This window comes from Cheilinus undulatus, linkage group 11 (assembly GCF_018320785.1).
Source record: "Cheilinus undulatus linkage group 11, ASM1832078v1, whole genome shotgun sequence".
NCBI lineage: Eukaryota > Metazoa > Chordata > Actinopteri > Labriformes > Labridae > Cheilinus > Cheilinus undulatus.
The window spans coordinates 48213143-48228061 of NC_054875.1; the positions used below are offsets into that span (position 1 = coordinate 48213143).

Below are 14919 nucleotides of genomic sequence, written 5' to 3' on the forward strand. Positions count from 1 at the left end.
CCATCATCATCATCTTCACCATCATCACCATCATCATCTTCACCATCATCATCACCATCAGGATCATCATCATCATCTTCACCATCATCATCACCATCAGGATCATCATCATTATCTTCACCATCATTATTATCATTACCATTATCATCACCATCAGATCATCATCATCATAATCACCATCTTCACCATCATCATCACCATCTTCACCATCATCATCACCATCAGGATCATCATCATCATCTTCACCATCATCATCATCATCATCATCAACATCTTCACCATCATCATCTTCACCATCATCATCACCATCAGGATCATCATCTTCACCATCATCATTATTATCACCATCATAATCATCTTCACCATCATCATCTTCATCATCACCATCAGGATCATCATCATCATAATCACCATCATCATCTTCACCACCATCATCATCATCACCATCTTCACCATCTTTATCTTCATCATCACCATCATCATCTTCACCATCATCATCATCACCATCTTCACCATCTTCATCTTCATCATCACCATCAGGATCATCATTATCATAATCACCATCATCATCTTCACCACCATCATCATCATCACCATCTTCACCATCATCATCACCATCAGGATCATCATCATCATCTTCACCATCATCATTATTATCACCATCAAAATCATCATCACAATTATCATCATCAATATCATCACCATCACTACCATCACCATCACCACCATCATCATCTTCACCATCATCATCTTCATTGTCATCACAATCATCATTATCATTACCATCAGCATCATCACCAACAGCATCATCATTATCAATATTATCATCACCATCATCATTATTATCACCATCATAATCATCATCACAATCATCATCATCAATATCATCACCATTATCACCATCATCATCATCACCATCATCAACACCATCATCACTACCATCGCCACCATCATCATCACCATCACCATCAACACCATCATCATCACCATCACCATCATCATCATCATCACCATCATCACCATTACCACCATCATCATCACCATCATCAACACCATGATCAGTGATGGTAATGAATATGATGGTAGTCCGGGTCAAGGATGGGCAGCTTTGGACTCTGAAAGGGCTTCAAGATTTTTTTTCTCGTGGTCAGACGGCTAAATTTTCACAAATAGCAGGATCCTCACAGTTTCATAATTGGAACTCTTTTAAATTTTACTAAAGGAACTAATATGTGGTCTTTGTCACGCTTTATCATTACTGTTTATTCATGACTGTAAGAAGGAGGGCCGTATGTGGCTACTGGGCCGCCAGTTGCCCACCACTGTTCTGGGAGGCCTCATCTGGACTGGATTAGTTGTGTAGATGATCTACTATATTCTGTTCAGTAATACGTGAAAAATCTTGGGCTAAGAAACACTTCTTATGTCTTTGAAACAAACAGAACATAGATTGGCTGAACAGTATATCAGCATGTCCTTTAAAAGCATGTTCATGACAACATGAGGGAGAAAAGCTGTTAAAGAGGGACGGCTAGCCTCTTAGCCTATTGGCCCCCATTCATTCTTATCAGCAGCAGCTTCACCGCACACAGCATTTCGGGAAGTCATGGTAGGAGCCAAGAAAGCCAAGAAATGATGTGTACCATTAAGGTTGTAAATGTATTGTCTAAACATGTTCTACAAGCAAACATATAGAAATAACCCAGACATGTGACCCAGCTGTGACCTCTCTGATTGGTCACTGACACTGGTTTATATTTCTACTTACAGCAGATGAAACACGTGGTCTTCAGGATCTCCTCTTTCTTCTGTTTCTCGCTCCTCAGGTCGGCAAAAGTGTCGATGATGACGCCAAAGATCAAGTTGAGGACGATGATGATGACGATGAAGTAGAATAACAAGTCGTACACCACACGAGCAGGAAACAGCGGCTCCTACGCAGACGGATGCAGAGGTGTTAGTGGTTCAGGGAATCTGCTGTGGTGGGGAACAGTTTTAGTAAACCAGGGGTGTCCAGGCTTTCTTCACTGAGGGCCACATACAGAAACAAACAGCCAGCTTTACATTAATGGCAGCAGCTGCTGTAATCCCTTAGTCTTTACGCATTTAAAATGAGGAAAGGGCCTCAGCTGGTGAGCAGGCCTTAGTTTGGGCACCTATGATGAAACCAAGAGTGACCTGTTTGGCCTCAGTTCCAAACATTCTGTCTGGAGGAAACCAGTTACCGCTCATCACCTGTCCAATACCATTCCAACAGTGAAGCATGGTGGTGGCAGCATCATGCTGTGGGGGTGTATTTTAGCGGTAGGGACTGGGAGACTGGTCATGGTGGAGGGAAAGCTGGGGCAGGGTACAGAGATATCCTCAATGAAGCCTGGACCTCAGACTGGGCCGAAGGTTCACGTTCCAACATGACAACGACCCTAAGACCAAATGGCTATCCACCGACGGTCCCCATCCCACCTGACTGAGCTTGATAGGATTTGCTAGGAAGAATGGCAGGAAATCGCCCAATCCTGGTGTTCAAAGCTTGTTGAGTTCTATTTAAAAAGACTCGAGGCTGAGTAAAGGGTCTGAATACTTAGGTCAATGTGTTTCTTCAGTTTTGAGTTTTAATACATTTATTAGGATGGGGGGGGTTTTGCTTACATTTTTTGATGGTTTACGGAGAACGTCTCCAACTCCTCCTCCGTTTCTCAGGCCGTGATTCAGCACAGTGACGATGCACATCAGGAGAGTGTCACACGCCCGCTCCGAGTTGTCCTCCTCTGAAACACACACAAAATATTGGTGATGTATTAAATACCTCTAGAGTAAACATCACTTTAACATCATCAAATTATGTAAAACAGAACTCTGTTTAACCCTCTAAACAATCACAGTTACTCTGACGACCACTTAACAATCAAGCTCAATCTAACCCAGTGATACTAAACGCGTGGTTCTAGAGCAACATGTGGCTTTTTTATGTCTTAATTTGAAATATTATTTCCCCAGAAAACCTTTAGAAAGGGAAACTATGACCTCAGAAATTATCCATTACAAGTCACGTTAATCAGTTTGCATCCCCACATTAATACAGTTGGCTTTAATTTCAACCTTTATTTTTTTTGTCTATTTCCATTGCCTTTATTTGCAATTTTTGGGCTATTTTTTCATTTATTTTGCAACTTTTAATCTATTTTTACTGCTTTAAGCCCTCTTTTCCATTTCTTTTTGCCCATTTTTACTACTTCTATCCCATTTTTGCCACCAGTTTTTTTGCCTCTTTCATGCTGCTTTTTGCTATTTGCAAATTTTTCCCTTTTTGCCACTTTTCGCCCATATAAGCTGTGTTTTGCCATTAACCCTTTAAAGCCTGATACCTCAAATAATACCCAGAAAATTCTTTATTTTTTGAAAATGTGGAAATGAGATGATTATTTCACTGAAATCCAGAAAAAGAAATAAGGCCATACAATTTCACATATACATTTTTTGTTCCACATTTGACACATTAGGAATTGTCTGAACTGATAATAAAGGGCATTTTTATCATTTATATGATTATACACAAAAGTTTTTTTAAGGAAATTGTTAATCATTTTGATTAGATAGAGGTATCAAAAACGTGCGTAACAAATATATTACAAAGGCTTTAAAGGGTTAAATGCCACTGTTTTTAGCATTCTTGCCAATCTTTACTGCTTTTTGACCATTTTTTCCCACATTTTTGCCTATTTTAGTCACTTTTACACTCATTTTACACACATTGCCATATTTTTGCATTTTTTTTTGCACATTTTTTGCCACTTTCCTTCCAGTTTTCCACTTTTCACCCACTTTTTGCCATTTTATGCCTACTTTGCCCCTTTTTGCCCTTTTTTGCCACTTTTCACTGCAGTTTCACCATTATTTGCCAGATTTAACTTGTGTCTTTTGCCACTTAAATCAGTTTTTGCCACTTTTCACCACTTACATTGTGCCTCTTGGCATTTTTCAACAATTTGGCTCTTTGGTTGAGCAGGGTTCAGTAACACTGCTCTAAACTCTGGCTTCATTCCTGCATGTCATTCCTACTCTATCTCTTCCAACCCTACACACTGTCCTACCTTAAAAATTACAGGCATAAAAGCCCCAAATAATTCTTGAAGAACACTAATACAACCCCCCTTAATGAGTCCTTCTCTCACCTTCCTCCTCGGTGGCTGCAACTTCCTGTGTCTCGGCGGTGCAGCTGACTCCGTCTGAAGAGCACGAATTCAGGAAGTCCTGAGAAGCTTCACTCTGTGGAGGATCTAAACGACCACAGACAGAGTTACAACCACAAAACCAGTACATCTGACAGGAAAGGAAATAAATAAAGGACTGGAGGAGAATACTTATGCAGCGTTACCTGCAGCGATCTGCGGTAGCGGGTCAACCTCCATGATGAAATCCTCTTTCAGACACAGGAAGCCGACGATGGAGAAGAGGTAGACGAGGATGAGAGCGAGCAGCGCCGTCAGCAGGATGGAGCGCCCGTTCCTTGTCACGCTCTTGATCACGTTGAAAAGAGTCTCCTCCCGGTAGATCAGGTCAAACAGCTACACACAAACAGGACGGGTGAATACACACCTCAGGAGAGTAAAATATAAATGTTTGAGTGTACGAGAGTTTACCAGGATGCTGTAGAAGAGCTCGTGGACAAACAGGCCCAGGGTGGAGGTGAGGACGTAGGCCAGGTGATACAGGAACTCCACGTCCATCACCATGGCCTTGTAGCCCATGATGAAGGTGCCGTTGTTCCCCACGAAGCTCACCACGAACACGACCTTATTGATCAGCTGGAGGACAAAAACACAGCAGGTTACAGCTAAAACTCACCTCTAACCTGGAGGAAAACAATACTGCAGGAATGCAAGTGGGTATATTTATCAGAACACTTGGGATGTTTTATTTCATTTGTAAATCTTTGCAATTGCCACAAGAAAGAAAGGTTATTTTAAGCCAAACACCCTGGAAAATACAGTGCCCCAACTTTTTTGGGAGTTGTAAAAAATCAGGGCATGGTCATTCAAAGACAAAGTCCCCTTAGGAAGCTTGACTTTTCATGAGTGTCAGAGCCCTCTTGTGCCCAGGTGCAGTATGGGTAATGTAGTGTTCTTACATTGAGTGAGCCCAGCAGTATGAGCGTGTTCCCGATGCCCAGGTGATAAATGGACCTGAGGATCAGAGCGACGGTGAGCGGCTGAAGGCCATAACGCTGAGAGAACAAACCCAACACCGAGAGGCCGGTCAGGATCCAGAACAGCATCAGCAGCAAGGAGTTGTCGATCGCCCCCACTGAGGAGGAGGAGAGAGAGTTTCATCACTGATAATGCTTTAATAAGACTTTCACTTTTTGTTCAGATATGCAGAATTCTCTCTCATGGGCTGTCATGATGAGTTTGAATCATGCTCCTCCTCCCTAGAAAAAGAGTTCCCAACGTTGGGGTCGGGACCCCATTGGGGGTTGCGAGACACTGAGAGGGGGTCTCCAGATGCTTTAAAAACACTTTAGATTACATTACCAATTTTGCCAAATTTTAAACCATTTTCATCACTTTTTTTTGGGCCAATTTTAACACATTCTGCAACTTAAAACTCATTTTTGCCACTTGTAAACCCTTTCCAACACTTTCTTCTGCCTGTTTTTGCCACTTCTAAACCAAATCTCGCCACTCTTAGCCTATTGTTGGCTCTGTTGACACATTATTGCCAATATTAACCCCTCTTTGTCACTTTTTATGCCACATTTCACATTTGTAATGCCCTTTTTTTCCTAATTTAACCAATTTCTGCTTCAGCTTACCCTTTTTTGCCAGTTTATATAAATTTTTCATCCCATTTCACCAAATTTTCACCTATTTTTTGCCACTTTAACGCCATTTCAGCTACTTTTTAATCCCCTTTTACCACTTACAATGTCTTTTTTTGTTTTTACCCCATTTTCTGCTACTTTTAAAATCCAATTTCACCACCTTTCCCACCTTTTTTTTTTTTTTGCCATTTTAGCTATTTTAACATATTTTAACTCTGTTTTTAATGAAAGGATTTACATTTTAAGAGGGCTACTAACTACACAAATGAATTCAAATATTTGTTTCTTTAAAAAGACTATTAATCAGGTAAATATAAAATAGCACAGCTCAACTTTACCATGGACCATGATTTTGCTGGCCCCCAGTTTGACTGGGCCCCAGAAACCTCTTCCATTTTCCCCCTAATGGGTGATCTTCTTTGCACATGACTTTTCTTGAATGTGACTGGCGGTGTTCAGCCACTTTCAGGTACAAGTAGGGGTCCACAGTCTCTTGCACCCTTATTTTGGGGGCTGAAAAGGTTGAAAACCACTGCCCTGGATAATAAACTTTTCTAACTCTAACAGCACCATCATCAGGACAAACCATGTACTGCATCCCCTGCAGAAAATATGCAGCCCAGACTAAAACAACCACTATCGTAGAAAAATGAGACCCTGAAACACAAAAGTGATGGTCTATAATGATCTAGAAAAGATGCACTTATACTGAATCCCTGTATTTACCTGGCATTCAGACTTTTTGAATCTTAGTTGAACAAGTTGGAAAAAATAACAACTACAGGTAAACTGGCATATTTCTGATATCAGTCCCATAGCTTCTGCTTATACAGTAATACTTACATTACTTACATACATTTGTGGTGGTATTATTAAATATTTACAGTAAAATTGTTAGGGTACCTTGTCCTGAGTCGTAGGGGTAGAAGAAGGCGATGATGAGGTTGATGAAGACGGCGAGGTTAAATGAGATGGTTCCCCACAGAGACATCCTCCTGGAGAACCAGTACAGCACGGGCATACCTGCAACACAACATCAATAACAGATCAGCAACAACCAAAATGGTTTCTTTCCAGTCACTGGTTCATCAGTATTCCTGGCTACCATTACACCATGAAGATAAATGAACATTCAAAGCAGCTCAAAGAAAAGGTTGTTGAAAAGTATAAATCAAGGGAGGGAGACAAAAACATTTCCAAGGCTCTGAACATCTGCCAGAGTGAGTTAAATCCAGGAAGAGACTAGTGAGAGAGGCCACCGAGACACCTATGACTACTCTGAAGGAGTTCCAAGCTTCAGCAGCTGAGATGGGAGAGACTCTGCAGACAACAACTGTTGGCTGGGTTTTTCACCAGTCAAAGCTTTATGGGAGAGTGGCAAAAAGAAAGACACTGTTGAAGAAAACTCAGATTCAATCTGGACTAGAATTCACCAAAAGGCATGTGGGAGACTCCATCAAGAGGAAGAAAGTTCTTTTGTGCAATGAGACTAAAATGGAGTGGGTTTTTTTTACCATAAGACAAGATGCCAAACACTGACATCACCACAAACACACCATTCAATGCACAGTGGTGGCAGCATCACACTGCACACTTCTCAGCACATGACCCTGGAAGGCTTGTAAAGGTAGAAGATGAAATGAATGCTGGAAAATATAGAAAAATCCTGGAGGACAATCTTATTCAGTCAGTTGGAGCAGTGCTTCCCAACCATTTTTCCTTGGAGCCCCCCCTACATGTACATAAGAATAGCAGAGCCCTCCCCAGGACCCAAGAGAGAAGAAAAAGTGACACGCTGCCACCAAAAATCAACGTAGATTTGAATTATTTCATTGATAAAAGTCTAAAAAAAGACCCGTGCATGCTTGTCCTATCTAAAGACCTTTGTATAAACGACTTAATAACTGCTTTATCATGGTTTAGTCAATATTTGCAAATTTAATTTTGACAGCCTCAGAGCAGACAAAGCCTTGCGCCCTCTCAAGATCTTTGGTGCCCTAGACTCCAGGTCAGGAACCAATGAGTTAGAGAACTACAGCTTAGGAGAAGATTTATTTTCCGTTTACATTTTGACATTTCAAGTTGTTTTTTAACACTTTTTGGTCAAAAAAAAAGCCAAGTTAGATTAACCATGATTGATTTCTAAAATCATTAAGGGGCACTGTAAGTTCGATTCATCTCATAACTAAATGGGCCTCTGTGAATCTCTGCTTAGTTCTGATGAAGCCCGTGGTTGTGCTACAGGACTTCCAGGGAAGACTTCTTTGTTTACAGCATGACAGAGTAGCGCCGTTCACCTGTCGGATCACAGTTCAACGGTACAACGTAAGCTAAACTGCTCCTTTACTCTTGCAGAAATTACATCTGCTGATACGATAGCTGACTTTATTATCTGCTGATACCGATATCAAACATTAATATTGTGCATCCTTAGCGTGTCTGTGTTTGCTCTTACTCCTCAGCTTCTTCTGCCACTCCATCTCTCCGTGCAGGAAGGACGTCTGTTCAAAGAAGTGAGTGACTTTTGACCCCTGCTCGTCCTGCTCAGTGGTGTTGAAGACTCTTATCTTGGACTCCTCAGTCAGAAACTCACAGATGGGATGAACAGGAAACACGATCTGCTCCATGCTGCGGTCCTCACGCACGATCTGAACAGAGAACAACAGAGAGACGACTTTATTACACCTCTACAGGGACTCACTAGGGTCAGAGAAGAGTTTCATCAGTCATTTACGTTCTTTAATGCATCAGGTAACACCACAGTATGACCCAAGGACCTGGTCTAATAATGCCCCCTATTAGGGGAGTTACCCTTAAACCAGTCTGTGGGGTAACACCCTGAAAATGTGTGACCATTTGCATTAGCATCATGCTAATTCAGGGAGTTACAAAGTGCATTTTAAGATGGTAATAGTACAAAAGAAAATAAAGGCGGCCTCGCCTTTAACGAGGAGGTTAATATTTGTTATGGTTGAATGAGACTTTTTAGTGGGCCCTATAAGACTCTATGGTCTTTAATCGGGCCGTGACATGAAGGGCTACAGTATAGTTCAGTAAATACTGAATGTTCTTCATCACATCCATCGTGACGCCTACTCTGACACAGCGACCATCATAACAGACACAAAGATGGTGTCCGACCTCAGCGTCAGCTGTACCTCTATCTGTGCTGTGAGCAGGTCATAGTACTCCAGAGGATCCTGTTCAACCACCGCAGCAGGGGCTGAAGACTTCAACATCTGAGATAGAGGACGGTTGTTCAGGTTCAACTAGAGAGAGAGAGAGAGAAAAAGACAGAGGGGGGGAGAGATCCATCATTTGTCAAGTTAAACCTGGATTTTTGATTTATGTACCAATTATGATACTATACTGACTACTAACTTTATTATTTTTTTCATCGTTTTTAATATATCATTTCTAATTTAATGACTGATTGGTGGATTAGTTGACTGATTGTTGGATGACGGGGTTTGTGGATGGATGGATGGACAATCGGATGAGTTAAGGATGGAGGAATGATGGATGGATGAGTTAAAGATGGCTGGTTGAGTGAAACGATCGATGGATGGAAGGATAGATGGGACAAGGATAGATGGATGATGGATGGATGAGTTAAAGATGGATGGATGGATGAGATAAGGATGTATGGATGGATGGATGGATGAGTTAAGGATGGATGGATGGATGGGTGAATGAATGGGTGGCTGGGTGGTTAGGTTGGTTAGGATGGATGGATGGAATAAGGATGAATGATGGATAAGATTAGGATCATTGGATGGATAAGATTAGGATGGATGGATGGTTGGTTGGATGGATGGATGGATGGATGGATGAACAGATAGTTACCATAGAGGAGATCCCTTCCTCTCCCTCTTTGTTCTTCTTCGGTGGTTTCAGGAGATTCTGGAGGACTTTGTTGTGTCTCGCCAGCTACAAAAAAACAAAGACAAAAACAAAAATTAAAGGATTACAAAAACTGAGCAGAGTGAGACCTCCTGTCAGCCAATAACAAAGCAGAGGAGGATGCAGTCAGCCAATGAGGAGGCTGTGTTTGATCACCTGCTGGGCCAGGATGTAGATGTTATGTCCAACCTCACGAGGAGAAACTTCCACCTCCTCCACGTCCTCACATTCGCTCTCCTGCTGGTATGCCTTCTTTATCACCTCCACCTGTAGGAGGAGGAGGAGCAGAGAAGGGTTACTGATGAGCTGATGGTAGGCAGATCACCTTTAAAGGACTCTGTGGAGAAGAGTCTGACCAGCTCTCGAGGGCGGAGGTTGAACAGGATCCTCTCTGCATTCTCACTGTCATGGCGACTCTCCATCAGAGCCAACAGCAGCTTGGAGGCGTTGTCCTGGCAACCAGAGAGGGAGGTAATAAATCAGCAGGTGTTTGTCTATTTATGTGAATCGTTGAATACTTGGTATGTGATAAGAGTGTGTTTTTATGAAGCAGCATACCTTCAGCTGCAGCACCATCCCCATCTGATAGCGGCACAGAGGACTGATGTCGTTCAGGATCAGCGCCGTGATGATGTCGATGCCGTTTGATTCATGGGTCACGATACATGTCTGAAATACGCACACAAGTAAAAAAATGTCAAAAACCTTCCTCTTTAACTCACTAAGACCCTCCAGTCTACATCCAGGTACCTGGTTCTCCTGGCAGGGCCCCTGGCAGTACTCCGTGAGGGTCTCCAGAGTCTGGCAGATCAGGTGGACATTTGATTCGTTGATGTAGAGGCCCAGCAGGCCCAGACCTCCAGTTGTGCTTCCACACATGATGTCCAGGAACTGAAGAGTCTCACACACCAGGTTGTAGTTAGTCTTGTTGTTCTGACAGCGGAGAAAGTTCTGGAAACACAAAAAACACAGAGCTAAGTTATAAAATTATCTTGATTCAGACTAAAGACTGAAGTTGAGAGAGGTTTTCATAGAATGACGTTTCAGAAAATCACTCTCATCATACGTTATACCATTTATTTACAAAATGGATCTACAGATTTATTTGGCGGAGCTCCAGAGATGCTCCCTGGGTTAGACAAGCAGCATGCTTTGACTTTCAGGGAGCACTTTGCTAGAAACCCCTATATGCATAGATGCATTTATGACAATCCCTACTGAATACAATAAAACAAGTTCAACAGCAATTAATCCATAGTAGCATGAATCTCAGTATGAGGGTGCAACAAGCTTAATGCTATAAAGGAGGAGGCTGGGGTGGAGGAGGTTAAGCTTTGCCAGCAGCAGCACAGTGCATCAGCATTAATGCAAGCAGGGATTAATGGTCATATTTAAATACACTGCTGTGTTGGGAAAAAGAGCTGTGATTGGCTGTGGGAGCTGGGAGGCCGTAAATAAAACTGTCAGCTGAATTCTCTCTCCAGGCTTTGCTTGTAGAGTATATATGCACCTTAACCTGCAGGTCCTGGTTATTTCTTGTATTGGAATAAGTAAGTTAGTGAGATAGTTCTGGTAAACCGACCTGCAGGTCCTGGTTGTGGTTCTCACACAGCAGCTGCAGGAACCTCAGGATGGGCTTCATGATGATCACAGCCGGTCCCATCTCTGTCTCCACTTCTCTCTGCTCTTCAGCCTGCTGGGCAGGCAGGACAGCGGCGGCCCCCTGGGCTGGCGCGATGCCCTGACCCTGAACTAGCAGAGGGTGGGCTCCTGAACCAGGAAGTACTAAACCTGAAGAGCCACCTACACAAAGAGGAATTCTACATCATTATTCGAAGTTCTCATCTTTAGAAAGCTTTAGGAACCAAGGAGACTTGGTATTTCCTTACCTGCTTCCAACTCCTTCTCATTGGCTTTCTGCGTCACCTCCCCTACGTTAACTGACACGGTAGCTTTAATGTCGGTCTGAGCTTCTTTCATTCTGTCGTGAAGAACTTTGAAGAACTTCTCAGACTTGTTGTCACCCATCATCAGTTTGTAGAACGAGTTCTGCAGAAAAGACGACGTTTAATCATCAGCTAACTGTCTTTAACTTTTTTTTTTCAAAGAGAAAATACAAGTTAATTTAATAACAAAGATTCTAAATATTTTAAATATCTGAATAAAAGGAATCCTAATGGACTATGGGATGTGTAGTTCTTTCACTCTGAAAAAAAATCCGGGACCAAGTCTATTCAGTTAAAGCTTGTTCAGTACTGGTTAGTTTGAAATTAAAGAAGTACGTCATCTTTAAAGGAAATGAAATGTTTATATACGTTAAAGAATGATATCATCTTCAAAGGCCAGAATGAAATGATGATATACATTAAAGGATGACATCATCTTCAAAGGCCAGAATGAAATGATGATATACATTAAAGGATGACATCATCTTCAAAGGCCAATATGAAATGTTTATATACGCTAAAGGATGACATCATCGTCAAAGGCCAGAATGAAATGATGATATACGCTAAAGGATGACATCTTCAAAGGCCAGAATGAAATGATGATATACGTTAAAGGATGACATCATCTTCAAAGGCCAGAATGAAATGATGATATACGCTAAAGGATGACATCATCTTCAAAGGCCAGAATGAAATGATGATATACGTTAAAGGATGACATCATCTTCAAAGGCCAGAATGAAATGATGATATACGCTAAAGGATGACATCATCTTCAAAGGACAGAATGAAATGATGATATACGTTAAAGGATGACATCTTCAAAGGCCAGAATGAAATGATGATATACGTTAAAGGATGACATCATCTTCAAAGGCCAGAATGAAATGTTTATATACGTTAAAGGATGACATCATCTTCAAAGGCCAGAATGAAATGATTATATACGTTAAAGGATGACATCTTCAAAGGCCAGAATGAAATGATGATATACGTTAAAGGATGACATCATCTTCAAAGGCCAGAATGAAATGATTATATACGTTAAAGGATGACATCTTCAAAGGCCAGAATGAAATGATGATATACATTAAAGGATGACATCATCTTCAAAGGCCAGAATGAAATGTTTATATACATTAAAAGATGACGTCATCTTCTGGAGCCAATTTATTACATCATCAAATGCAGAGGATGGAATGCTGGTGAAAATTGAGATCTCCAAAAGTGCAACAGCATTTCTTTTGTCCGGACCTTTTCACCCCTGGTTATAGGCCCATAGACCACCGGAGGTTTTCAGGCCCTTTGGACATCCACAGCCCAACCAGGAGATCATGGCAACTCTGCCTCCCACCCACACAGTACTTTAGGCCATGCTTCCTTACCACATCCACGCCCTAATCTGCCCTAAAGGTGTAGACTTTATTTTTTCAACAGATTATTTTCCCATGCCTCGGGTATTATGTGTCAATCCTCCGCATCTTATTGCCATTACAGGCCTTATATCAGCCTCAGTTTTTGGCCCAAACACGCCCAAAAGTTCTGCACAGTACTGTATATATGCACATGAGACCAAGTACTGATGTGTTGTTCTACAGGCTGGTACTTTCATAAGAATGACAGGAGCTGGCTCCCGTTTAAGAGCCAGTTGCCTTTCTTCCATTTTTGTTGTCATTTAATCCACATTAAAAAAGTCAAACTGGTACCAAATGAAGAGATGTTTAGGAGCCTTAAGACCATCTCTGATTACTGACCCAAGCAAGATGATCCAGATCTCTAAAAAGAGAGGGATTTCCCATCACAATGAGTAAGACTGGACAGCCATCAAGGCAGGGTCAGGGTTTACTGTGATCAACTGTACTAAACCAAACCAGACCAATGGAAATGGGAATAAACCAAAACAACACTTCAATGTTGAGACCCAAAACCTAACCATAGTTAATATCTATAAACATAGATTTGTCGTAGCATTTAGTCTGGAGGTTTAGTAACGATATTACAATAACTCCAACGTCATCCACTTCTTGTTTGGACCAGTTTCTGTTTCAGTTTTGATTTAGAGAGCAAGAAAGAGACCTGTATCTCGGTGTTTCCTCCCTCCAGCAGACAGATGGCGAGCTGGATGCTCTCCTGGAAGATCTTGTCATTCTTGGTGCTCATCACCAGATCGGTGAACAGCTTCGTTCCTCCTTCTCTGTCCAGACGACACTGAACGGCCGCCACAGCTGCCCAGTCTCGCTCCTGCTCCCCGCCTGACACACAAACACATCATTAATTCAAACATAATCATCAACAGAAGATTTAAACAACAAAAAATTATTCTGATGTATGTCCAGGAAAAGCCCTGCAACCTTTCAAAGCCAAAGTCCCTTTGGTATCCCAGTAAAATTACACAAGACGGAAAAACATTTAGATAAAAGATCTTATGAAACATTTAGAAGATGATTGCTACAGAAGCTAGCTTTGTGAGCATATAAAATGGACTCTATTCCTTTATAAGGCTTTTTATTGAGAGAAATGGAGATCGTGAGACCTCCAGAGAGACCACGCTTTGACTGGATGTCTATGTTTTCATTTTTTGGAGCAAGAAGTGACTAAATAAAAGAAAAAACAGGCCAGTAGTTTTAATATGAGAGTACCTGCAGCACTGAGCTCTGCCAGGTCGTTCTTCTGGTTGTTCTTCTTGTTTGGAAACAGATAGTTCTGCAGCAAAACCTTCCTCAGTGAGATTCCCTGAAACACAAAATCAACAATTCCACAATCACAAAACAATCATTCATTTAAACAGCATTGGGAAAGGTTTATTGAGGATAAACAATGTCAACACTGATGGACTGATTCTTAAGACTTCTTTCAAATCATAAAAAAACAAATATCAAGGATTTAAGAGTCTCCTCACTGACCTTTTCATCAAAGTCCAGAGTCCTGATCAGCATCTCCTGCAGAGTCCTTAAAACTTTGATACACAACTTCTCCTCTGAGGACATCAGAGCCTTCGTGTGCTGGATTAGCCTAAAACAAAAACATGTTAACTTTCTGATATCTGAGTGACTGTCCGAGTGACTCCTGACTCTGTACACCTACTTAGAGATGAATCCTCCGGCCTCACAGCGTTGTCGGGCGTCTGTTCCTTCTGGAAACAGCAGCTCAGGCTGATGGAGGACATCGACCAACACGGAGAGCTCAGCATTCACCAGCGGCTTCAGACGCTCCTCCAGAGTGTTGATGATGTCCTAGAGAAATCAC

The 14919-nt window shown here is 41.7% G+C and overlaps 1 protein-coding gene across 1 annotated transcript in view; it reads right to left on the reverse strand.

Annotated features, from left to right (window-relative positions):
- itpr3 (inositol 1,4,5-trisphosphate receptor, type 3) overlaps positions 1-14919 on the reverse strand; it is an 86720-nt gene that overhangs the window by 3223 nt on the left and 68578 nt on the right. Inside the window, exons 37-56 of the mRNA XM_041798983.1 lie at positions 14758-14906; positions 14577-14685; positions 14313-14406; positions 13750-13925; positions 11614-11773; positions 11307-11527; positions 10475-10675; positions 10283-10393; positions 10081-10176; positions 9881-9991; positions 9668-9751; positions 8980-9090; positions 8277-8469; positions 6725-6844; positions 5129-5304; positions 4641-4805; positions 4376-4565; positions 4173-4277; positions 2650-2768; positions 1769-1934 (exon numbers count right to left, since the gene is read on the reverse strand). Coding sequence (XP_041654917.1) covers positions 1769-1934; positions 2650-2768; positions 4173-4277; positions 4376-4565; positions 4641-4805; positions 5129-5304; positions 6725-6844; positions 8277-8469; positions 8980-9090; positions 9668-9751; positions 9881-9991; positions 10081-10176; positions 10283-10393; positions 10475-10675; positions 11307-11527; positions 11614-11773; positions 13750-13925; positions 14313-14406; positions 14577-14685; positions 14758-14906 — 2857 coding nt within the window. The remainder of the gene's footprint in view (positions 1-1768; positions 1935-2649; positions 2769-4172; positions 4278-4375; positions 4566-4640; positions 4806-5128; positions 5305-6724; positions 6845-8276; positions 8470-8979; positions 9091-9667; positions 9752-9880; positions 9992-10080; positions 10177-10282; positions 10394-10474; positions 10676-11306; positions 11528-11613; positions 11774-13749; positions 13926-14312; positions 14407-14576; positions 14686-14757; positions 14907-14919) is intronic.